Source organism: Suricata suricatta, chromosome 17 (assembly GCF_006229205.1).
Source record: "Suricata suricatta isolate VVHF042 chromosome 17, meerkat_22Aug2017_6uvM2_HiC, whole genome shotgun sequence".
Lineage (NCBI taxonomy): Eukaryota > Metazoa > Chordata > Mammalia > Carnivora > Herpestidae > Suricata > Suricata suricatta.
The window spans coordinates 39,532,035-39,543,843 of NC_043716.1; the positions used below are offsets into that span (position 1 = coordinate 39,532,035).

At 41.2% G+C, this 11,809-nt stretch overlaps 1 protein-coding gene across 9 annotated transcripts in view; it reads right to left on the bottom strand.

The window, feature by feature from the left end:
• BRCA1 (BRCA1 DNA repair associated) overlaps positions 1-11,809 on the bottom strand; it is a 59,076-nt gene that overhangs the window by 44,409 nt on the left and 2,858 nt on the right. For all 9 annotated transcript variants that reach the window (XM_029926860.1, XM_029926859.1, XM_029926867.1 and 6 more), the window contains exon 3: positions 7,127-7,180. In XM_029926860.1, coding sequence (XP_029782720.1) covers positions 7,127-7,180 — 54 coding nt within the window. The remainder of the gene's footprint in view (positions 1-7,126; positions 7,181-11,809) is intronic.

Sequence of the window (11,809 nt, forward strand, 5' to 3'; positions counted from 1 at the left end):
AGGCTCCACAGCCAATGTGGGGCCTGACACAGGGCTTGATCTTGCAGCTGTGAGATCTAAGCCACCCAGGCGTGACTGAGCCACCCTGCGCCCCAGCAGTGATTTCTTAGATACACAAATAAACAAAGAAAAAATAGATACACTGTACTATATCAAACTTAAAAACTTTTGTGCTACATATAATACCATGAAGAAAGTGAAAGGCCAATTCAGAGTGGAAAAAATATTTGCAAATCATATCTGTTAAGAGACTTGTATCCAGGATATATAAAGAACTCTTAGAACTCAATAATAAACAGAGAAATAACCCAACTACAGGCAAAAGATTTGAACAGACATTTTCTCCAAAGGAGATATACAAATGGTCAATCATTATTATTAGCCATTAGAAAATGCAAATCAAAGCCACAATGAGATACTACTTTACGTTCACTAGGATGGCTATACTCAAAAATAAGTACTGCAGAAGACATGGAGAAACTCAAATCCTCATTTGTTTTTTACTCTTATGAATAATGCTGCTTTGAACATTTATGTACAGGTTTTGTGTGGACTTAAACAGTTACCATAGGACTCTGCAATTCTACTCATAGGTTTCTTCCCTGGAGAAATGAAAACATAAGTCCACACAAAACCTGTACATAAATGTTCAAAGCAGCATTATTCATGAGTAAAAAAGCAGGAGCAATCCAAATGTCCATAACTGAGGAATAAATAGACAAAATGTGGTATATCCACACAATGGAATACTATTCGGCCATAAAAAAGAACAACATACTAGGGGACCTGGCTGGGTAAGCATCTGACTCTTAATCTCAGGGTTGGGAGTTCAAGCCCCACATTGGGTACAGAGATTACTTGAAGATAAAATCCTTATTTTTGTTTTAATATTTACTTTTGAGAGAGTGAGATCAAGCATGAGAAGGAAAGGGGCAGTCAGGGGTTTGGGGGCGGACAAAGGATCCAAAGCAGGCTCTATGCTAACAGCAGAGAATGCGATACGGGGATGGAACTCACAAACCATGAGTCATGACCTGAGCCAAAGTCAGACGCTTAACCGACTGAGCCACCCAGGTGTCCCTAAAATCTTTATTTTTTTAAACTTTAAAAAAAAAGTAGGTGCCACGCTCAACGTAGGGCTTGAACTCACAACCCTGAGATCAAGTCACATGTTCTGATTAACCCAGCCAGGCACCCCGAAAATAAAATCTTAAAAAAAAAAGTACTGATACAGGCTACAATTCAGATGAACCTTGAAAACATTATGTTAAGTGAAAAGAAGACAGACGCAAAAGGCCAAATATTGTATGATTTCATTTACATGAAATATCCAGAGCAGACGCATCTACAAAGACAAAAGGTAGATTTGTGGTTTCCTAAGAGGAAGTGGGAGGCGGAATGGGTTAGCTGCTAATGGGCACAGAATGTCTTTCTGGGGTGATGAAAATGTTCTTAGACTGTGGTGATGGTTGTACAACTGTGAATAGACTTTAAAAGAACACCCAGAACTGTACATTTAAAATGGGCACATTTTATAGCATGTAAACTATATTTCAATAAAAATGTTTAAAAAAACTCCACGCAGGGAGGAATTCTGCTCATGCTTTCTGTTTACAGATGTGGTATCTCGCATAACCAAGTCGCTCACTAACAGTCTAAGGAAAGACGGAGGCGCTAGCCGTCCAGGACAGCTGGGTCCTTAGAGCGGCTCGGGAGGAGAACACCTTTGTTGGTTATCTCAGACAATGAGTGTGACTAGGAAGACATGAACACATGAAACCCATTCTAATAAATTTGCTTCCTTAAAAAAACCCAACAAAACTCTTCCCATTGACTGGTGGTGTCTGTAAAGATCAATGTTCCCTTAGGCAGAAGACGAAAGACTCCGAGGAAAGAGAGGTAGAAAGGAAATAAAGGAAAGCGAGCAGTAGAGACGGCTGTGGGGATAGTTAACGGCAGGGGCTCACTCACGCCGCTGATAGTTACTACATGTCCGTTCTGTGCTAGATGCAAGGAATTCAGTGGAAAAGCAAAATAAAATCTCTGCCATCGTGAAGAACAGAATAACTTGGCAAAGGAGGGAGCAGACATTGGCAGTGAAAAGAACTATGAACGAAAAGACTAAGGGAGCTGAAAAAAGGCAATGGGAACGGTGAGCCAGCAGACAGAGAGCACTTCTTACTGGCCATGTCCTTGAACGTGCAGTGCCCTCTCTTAATCTACACAACAACCACAATGTCTTATCTCCATTTTACAGTACAGACTTGCCCCCAGATCACACAGTACTCAAGCAGTGAAGGTGATGCTGGATCAGGACTGAATTGCAGTGAAGCCCACGTTCTTTCTATCAGAGACAGTGAATGTAGTGGGTACGGTCAAGAACACCGGGGTCCTTCTTCACCTATACAGATGCTTAATGACAACTCTATAGCGTAGAGGACAGGGTGTCAAAAAACTACCTGTATTGTATATAAATCCCCTTTAAAGAGCCACAGACTAGGCTATCACTCCTTGAGAAGATGCGAATCCTACCCACACTCTACCATAATGGCCCTAGGAGGCATCAGTGAATTACACTGGCAATGGTACAATTAACCAATTCATAGCAAGGGCAGGGAGGGAATTTCCTGAACAGAGTACTACAACATACACTAGCTAAGCCACAGAGACAAGCTAAGTTACGGAGTGTTGTAGCCTGTACAATACTTACATAAATAATGCAGGGGAACTAGTTAAGTACAAATCAACTAAGATACAGGTTCTGATTTTTCCTCATGTTAGAAAAAGATGGGGCGCCTGGGTGGGTCAGATGGTTAAGCGTCTGATTCTGGCTCAGGTCATGATCTCACAGTTTGTGGGATCGAGCCTCATGTCGGGCTGTGCTGACAGCTTGCTCAAAGCATGGAGTCTGTCTTTGGATTCTGTGTCTCCCTCTCTCTCTCTGACCTTCCCCTCCTCACTCTCTCTGTCTCTTTCTCTCAAAAATAAATAGCACATTAAAATTTAAAAAAAAGGATAGGTGCTTCAAGGTTGTTAACTAAACCCAAAAGAGAAAACGACCTTGTAAATGACTTGAAAAGACTAAGTTAAAGAAAAGTTTCAACAGGCCAGTAGAACACCTGCATACCTTTTAGGGCTGAGAAGAATTTGTTAAAGTCTGTTTTAGAGCTCTGGGGAATCTACGGGATGCACCAACTGAATGAGAACACATATAGAAGCTCTGTGTGAGGTTCTCAGTAAAAATGTGTGAGACAAGTTTGGGGCTTTTTTTTTTTTTAAGATTTTATTTTTAAGTAATCTCCACACCCAACATGAGGCTCAAACTCACATCCCTGAGACCAATAGTCATGTGCTCCACGGAATAAACCAACCAGGCACCACAAGTTTCCGACTTCTTGAATTTCTAAAGCCCAATGCTTAAGGAAAGACAATACATTAAAAAATTTTTTTTTCTTAATGTTTGTTTATTTTTGAGAGACAGATAGAGTGTGAACATGGGATGGGCAGAGAGAACAGGAGACACAGAATCCAAAGCAGGCTCCAGGCTCTAATCTGTCAGCACAGAGTCCGACATGAGGCTCAAACTCATGAACCATGAGATCACGGCCTGAGCTGAAACTGGACGCTTAACCAACTGAGTCACCCAGGCACCCCAAGACAATATATTTTTTGTAAAGCAAATGTAGTATGTTTTCTGAAGGGTGGCCTCATATTTTTAAAGCTGATAAAAAACAAAACAAAACAAAACAGGGGTGCCTGGGTGGCTCAGTTGGTTAAGCGTCTGGCTTCGGCTCAGGTCGTGATCTCACGGTTCATGGGTTCGAGCCCCAGTCGGGCTCTGTGCTGACGACTAGCTCAGAGCCTGGAGCCTGTTTCAGATTCTGTATCTCCCTCTCTCTGACCCACCCCTCTCTCTCTCTCTCAAAAATAAATTTAAAACATTAAAAAAAAAAACAGTAAAAATACAGTGGCACAAACTAATTTGGGGGACTTTCAGAGTACTCATTTCTGAGCACATCTATACCCTGAGCAGTTTAACAATGACATGGAAATTCACTTAGGGGCACCTGGTTTCTCAGTCAGTTAAGTGACCAACTCTTGATTTTGGCTCAGGTTCATGAGTTGGAGCCCCATGTTGGGCTGTGTGCTGTGTTCACACATATGCACATGCTCTTAAGCACGCACTCTCTCTAAATAAATAAACTTAAAAAAAACTCATTTAATTTTTAGCTTTTGAGCTATTGGTCCAACTCTATTCAGGCAGGAAGGAATAAATTAATAGTTCTACATCTGGACAAAATAAAGGCAAGACAACTTCTGACTACCTTCAATTACATTGTGTACCCCGGATTCCTGTCAAGAGAGCTAAGATTATGCGGTTCCTAGTTAAAGGAAATAAAGACCCTAGGGGCTCACAGTTTAGTGTCTCAGCATCCACTTGTGTTGCTGGTCCCACCAAACCTTGTCAGTTTCGATAATAAGGCTCTGTTTTCTTGATCAAACCTCTTATTTGTATTTAGTCCCAGTAATTAAGAATCTATCTTGGGACAACTAGGTGGCTCAGTTGGTTAAGCATCTAACTCTTGGTCCAACTCTTGGCTCAGGTCATGATCTCATAGTGTTGTGGGTTTGAGCCCTGAGTCAGGCTCTGCAGAGCCTGCTTGGGATTCTCTGTTTTTCTGTCCCTCCCCCACTCACGCGGTCTCTGTCTCTCTCAAAATAAATAATAAAATAAAACTTTAAAAAAAATCTATCTTGCACTCTTCCTCTGGAAGATTCTGCCTCGGTTCCTTGCCCAGTACCCCAGTCCCATGGGTCACGGTTCTGGTCTCCTAGGGTCAGGAATCTTATCCCTAACTTTCAGCCTCCTATGGCTGGACCCCTGCTGCTTTCCTTCCCTCGTAACCGTAACCGCCACTCTAAACCCATGCTCATGTTTGCTCCTAGACTCCTGAGAGACTATATTCAATTTACTTGCTAGATTATCCATGTCTGGCCTATTTCTGCATCTCTGACATAATAACCCGTTGCTAAATTACAGAACTCCCTGATATTGTAATCTAATGTATCTGTCCATGAAACCTCTCTAATACCAAATCACCACTTATCTGGATCTCCCCAGTTAAGAGTTTGCTGACACCCAGACTTGCCTTACTTAGTCCATCTAGTCTTTTTTTTTTTTAGTATTTTTTAATGTATATTTATTTATTTTGAGAGACAGACAGAGCACGAGCAGGGGAGAGGCAGAGAGAAGGAGAGAGAGAGTCCCAAGTAGACTCCATGCACAGCACAGAGCCCGACGAGGGGCTCAATCTCAGGAACCATGAGATCACGACCTGAGCAGAAATCAACAGTCAGAGGTTCAACTGACTGAGCCATCCAGGTGCCCCTAGCCATCTATAACTTTTTAAATACTGGGCCCTAAAAAAATAGTTTATATATTTATTTTTAAGTAAGCTCCACACTCAATGTGGGAATTGAACTCATGACCCTGAGATCAAGAGTCCCATGCTCTAGCGTACTGAGCCAGCTGGGTGTCACTAAATACTGGGACTTTTAAATTTTGTGTTATGAAAATATTGATCTACAAAGAAACCAGTTTTATAGCACAATAGTTTGATAAGCTTCCCGGTAGGAGCCTCAAAACTAAAAACCCTCAAAGCAGAGTGATAAAGCTGTGGTGTCTTGGCACCTGATGGGGAGAAGGGCCTGAGGAGCCAGAAGGAAACTCATGGGGGCCGATCGAGGTCAGTGGGGCGGTGTGGGAAAGGGGAGAAGGGTAATGGGAATGGGCTCTGGGTCCCAGCTGGGACAGATGAATGGGAAGAACAAGGCAGAATTCAGAGGAAGGAAGGGGCTGGCCAGCTGGTACACCTGAGTTTGCATGTCCCTCCAGAGAGAACAGGTTCCTTTCAGCTTCAGCCAGCCCTCCTTACCTTTATCTCAGAAGCACTTCACATTTTTTAGATTATGGAAACGTTCTAAGAATCTGATGAAAAATATGGACTATCTTTCCTAGTAAACTGCACATGCCTATAGCTTTTAATACAATTAAAACTGAATATAATTCTAGGAAATTCATGAAAACCATTCATGAATTCCAAGTTAAGAACTCCTGAATTAAAAAATTCCTGAGGGGACACCTGGCTGGCTCAGTTGGTAGAGCATATGACTCTTGATCTTGGGGGTGTAAGTTCGAACCCTACAATGGGTAAAGAGATGGAGGGAAGGGGGATTCAGGGGTTTGTGGGTAGGAGGGAAATATGCATCATATACCCATTTGTGCTAGTAAACTCATTACCATGCACATGGCTTGCTTTTCTGATCAAAAAAGAAAAATATACCCAAAAACAAATTAGTTGACATTCAGGGCAAGTCTCAATCACAGCTTAACAACAGGGAGAGGACAGAACCCCCTTGTTTCACCAAATTGCCTACCAAACGTTTTCCCAAAAAACATTTTAGAGACGCTTGGGTGGCTGTTAGTTAGGCGTCTGACTCTTGACTTAGGCTCAGGTTATGATCTCACAACTGTGAGATCATGCCCTATGCCGGGTTCCACACTGGGCGTGGAGCCTATTTAAGGTTCTCCCTCTCCCCCTCCCCCTCCTCTGCCACACTCACGCTCAAATAAACAAGCATTTTCAAAAGGTAACAACCTTAAAAAGGTAAATATAATTCAAATCACTGGTATGCATGAATTTCGGCCTAAAAATAAACTGATATCAGATCCTTTCCTATCTTCACAAGGATTTTGAAGCAGGCAACCATTGAACCTTAGGAGAAAGCAGAGGGACAAACAGAAAGAAATACCAGAAAGGAGAAACGGGGAAAGCTGAAACACAATTTGCTTATTGCACAATCGCTTGCAATCTGCCTCCACCCCTGGACACAAAAACAAGCAGCTGTTCCAAATGATTTCATGTCCCACCAGATAAATGGGCCAATATTTTCCCAAGACCTGTGGTTATAATCAACTTCCAGTGACTAAGTACTCTGAGGCAGAATGAAGCAGAATTAGATTTTTCTTTTTCACTTAACTGAAGTAGCTAAAGCTTCTACAAAGTTAGGTATTTCCTGTGTTGTGAAGAATAAGCCCAGAGCCACATAAAACATTCAAACTTACTTGCAAAATATGTGATCACACTTTGTGGAAACAGGCTCTTTGATCAATTCCAGACTAGAAGGATACAAAAAAAAAAAAGAAAGAAATGAGACTCAATAATTCATTTCAAAATAAATATATTCTTGGTAAAGAAGTTCAGCTTTAAGTTGCTATAACTGAGTCAAGGTAAGGCTTTAAATTCATTTTATAAATATTTATGAGAGAAGGCCGACTCTGAGCAGGCCCCTGCCGTGTTTCTGAAGGACAGTGACGCGGGGCGGGGGAAGCACTAGCAGAAGAGCTCAAAGAGGCAGCTGGGAACCTGAGCAGGTGGGGACCTACGAGTGCTTTTAAGGTTTTATCTTTTATTCTGAACGAGAGCTTTAGCAACGGATCTTCAGTACGGTTCAGCTAGGACATCAAAAAACAGGTAACCTGTATGTGACAGGAATGTGGGTCTTTCCATTAAATGTTTCACTTTTTAGAAAAGGATCACAAGGAAAGCTGGGGGACAATAGTCTCGTTGTGAAAGGTTAGGTAACACAACTCTTGTGATCATGGGGCTTCTGACGCAGCACAGGGTAACGGAGAGAAGTGTATCAGAGTAAGTCAGAAGGCCAGGTTTCTACTATCGGTTCCCGTATTTATGAGCAGAGTGACCTCAGGCCAAGCCCTTGACCTGAACATCAGGTTCCTTCTCTGTCACCCACTCTATCAGTCTCTTCAGATTATCATCAGAATAAAATTAAATGCCACTCGGGAAAATATTCACAACCTGAGATGACTTGTACCAATGTGAGAATTATTATCCGGACCTAATGTGATTTTTAAAAAGAAAAACCACCCGACAAAGAGAACTCTGATTTGCTACTAAATCACTATTCCTCAGATAAGCTACATATCAAAGAAATTCTCAGTAAAGGCGAAATTGGATTTAGCTATGATACCAGATGGCTTTCATTCTCACTACTGCCTCAGTTCTGAAATAATTATGTTTCCGCATGGTAATTATAAGCCAAGCTATACAAACATACTGTAAACACAAACTTTAAATGGATGAAAACTCCAATATGTAAAAAGTAATGGCTGTTGGAAAAAAAACTTGAAAAGGGAATGGGAATAAAAAGAAAAAAAATCCTCTTTTAGATCCTGATGAAAGTAAATGTTCACTATAAAGATGATTCAAATATTCTATTATTTTTTTAAGTGTATTTTGAGAGAGAGTACACATGGGAGGGGCAGAGAGAGAGAGAGAGAGATGAGAGAGAATCCCAATTCAGAACCTTCTGAACTGTCAGTGTGGGGCTCAGTTTCACCAACAGTGAGATCATGACCTGAGCTGAAATTCAGAGTCAGACCACGTAAGTGATTGAGCCACCCAGGTGCCCCTCAAATATTTGAAACACTTTTCGACTCAGGCAATTTAGACTTCCTGCATATTTGCATTTGGGCTTCTGACATGGGTAAATGATTGGAAAAAGAAGCCAGGGTAGGTTTGGAAAACCATACTACCCACTAGGATACACATTTTAGCAAACTCTTCTGAAAGTCAAAAATGTGGGGCATCTGGGTGGCTCAGTCGGTTAAGCCTTTGACTTCGGCTCAGGTCATGATCTCACATTTGTGGGTTCGAGCTCCATGTCAGGCTCTGTGCTGACAGCTAGGTCAGAGCCTAGAACCTGCTTCCGATTCTGTGTCTCCCTCTCTCTCTGCCCCTCTCTGCTCATGCTCTGTCTCAAAAATAAATAAAACATTAAAAAAATAAAATTAAAAAAAAGAAAGTAAAAAATGTTACAAGAACATGTGTAAAAGGTTAGAAAGAAACTACTAATTATCAGAAGTAAGTGCCAATGATAACTTAGAGGCCAGTAGAAGATATTTTAGCTCGAAAGACCTCAAAGAAGTTGGAAGCCTACCCTCTCGGTAACATCAGTTAACACTTTCCCGTCCAATCAGAAATCATTTATTAAGACATAACTGCAAATTCTATCGTTCTAGGCACTGTTAAACAACAAGGGCACCTTGGATTGTTGTCATTAAGCACTGACTCTTGATTTCAGCTCAGGTCATGATCTCACAGCACACGCACTCTCTCTTTCTCTCAAAATAATTTACAGAAAACTTTAAAACAAACAAAAAGTGGAGTAGGTATGATTCCCATCCAAGAACTTCCCGTGTGAGCAAGTTGAAAGTTTAACAACAATCAGGATGAAAAGTTTTAGTTTAAAAACTTAAGTCCATTGCTAATAGAAAATAGATCTTAAAAAATAGTAACAAGGAGCTGGAAAACACAATGGCTAACTGAGAATGAAAATTTAGCATTAACTTTCATTCTTGTGTCTTTACTTTTTATGTATTTGAGTTTTTTAATTGATGGTTTAATTTGCCAGAATGAGAAAGGACATTACATTTTTATAAAGGAGTCCCATGGAAATGTAAAATAAATGGACCCAGATGCCACACTATTGAGGACTTTTTGATCACTCTTTGTAATTATCATGAGTAAGTTTTATGCTTTTTCAAAAGCAATTTTTTTTCCAGTTGTCATTTCCTGCTTCTCTGGCTCTGAGGATTCATAAAGTAGGCTATAAATCTCGTTTAGCTCTTGTTTTTATTTAGCTGAAATGCTGCGGGGCAAGGGAGAGGAGGGTTACTAATAAATCTTCTATCTCTCTGGAACTACAACTTGCATGTTCTTTAATCTTATTTACTTGACTCCAAATATGAAAAACAACTTTATGAAGCACAAAGGAAAATGTACTTGAATTTACTCTCCTTTACTGAAGGTAAGAGGCAATAGGTGCAGCTTTCCAATTTATTTTTTGAATGTTAACCCACCACTAACCATCACCATGTTAAAACCCATTAAACTAACAAAGAACCAATTTAGCTTATTACTTAATACCTTCAACAAATGTTTACTGAGTCGCTACTATGTCCCAGATATATACTAAGGATATGGAAGTAAATAAAACAAATAAAAACTCCTGCCTTCGTGTAGTTTAAATTCTGTAGGGGTAGAGAAAAATGATAAATTATACGGAAAATTAGATAGGAATAAGCGCTCTGGAGAAAAAAAACAGGAAAGGGAAAGAAATAGTGTGTTGGGGTAAGGGTTTTATCATTTTATTTTATTTTTTTGAGAGAGTGAGAGGGCACAAGTGAGCAAGGGGCAGAAAAGAGAGAGAGAGAGAGAGAGAGAGAGAGAGAGAGAGAGAGAGAGGGAGGGAGGGAGGGAGGGAGGGAGGGAGGGAGGGGGGCTCACTGGAATTGAGGCTCAAGCTCACCCGACATGGGACTCAAACTCACCAACCGAGAGATCATGGCCTGAGCCGAAGTTAGATGCTTGATGACTGAGCCAACCAGGTGCCAGGATCATAAGGTTACCATCTTAAATAGGGTTGTCTGGAAATGCCTCTTTGAAAAGGCGGTATTTCAGTCAAGATTTGTAAGCCATGCAATTATCAAGGGTAGAACATTCCAGGCAGAGGGAAAAGCAAGCATAAAAGCTCAGAAGCAGGAGAGTATGTTCTAGTCGGAAGAAAAGTTAAGAGGCCAGAACGACCAGAGTAAAGAGAAGAAGAATAAAGATTCTAGGGGCACCTGGGTGGCTCAGTCATGGGTTCGAGCCCCGCTTCAGGCTCTGTGCCATCGGCTCAGAGCCTGGAGCCTGTCTTCAGATTCTGTGTCTCCCTCTCTCTCTGACCCTCCCCTGTTCACACTGTCTCTCTCTCTCTCTCTCTCAAAAATAAATAAAACTTATTTTAAAAAAAGATTCTAAATTTCCTTTCTGGCTTTTCACCAAGACATTCTGAGGTATGGTTTTTCAGTATTTTGTAGATTTCATGACTACCACAGATACCACCTAGTGACTGTGGGACTCATAACCTCTGGCAGCCAGGGAAGAGAATGAATGCCCGTCTCAGAGTAATGCTTTTAAATGCATAAAATAAAAAATATAAAATGATACAAGAAACTAATTATATTGAAACACAGTTCTAGCCCTAGGCCTCCAAACGTTGTGAAGGGTCAGCAAGTTAAGAGCTCCTGAACTTTCTGGGGAGATGGAAATGTCACGCGGATACATACACCTGTTAAAACTCTTTGGCTTGCACACTTGAAATCTCTACATTTCACTGTATGTAAATTATGCCTCAAGTTAAAAAAGAACCCTTGAATATTCTTTTTTTTTTAATGTTTATTTATTTTGAGAGAGTACATGGGTGTGAGCACAGGAGGGGCAGAGAGAGAAGGAGAGACAGAATCCCAAGCAGGCTCCCTGCTGTCAGCCTGAGCCCAAGGTGGGTTCAATCCCACAAACCGCCAGATCATGACCTGAGCCGAAAGCAAGAGGCAGAGGCCTTAACCATGAGCCACCCAGGCACCCCAAAATCTTGAATATTCTAGTCCCTTTTTTATTTTATAGATGAAAAACAGGCTCACTCAAAAAGTCAGAGACTTACCAAAGGCTTTGATGATTTGCAGTATTTCTTTTCTTTAAAGATTTTATTTTTAAGCAATCTCTACACCTAATGTGGGCCTTGAACTCAACCCTGAGATCAAGAGTGGTGATCAAGTGGGGCGCCTGGGTGGCTCAGCTGGTTGAGCATTGGACTTCAGCTCAGGTCATGATGTCATAGTTTGAGTTTGAGCCCCATATTGGGCTCGCTGCTGTCAGCGCAGAGCCCGCTTGGATTCTGCCCC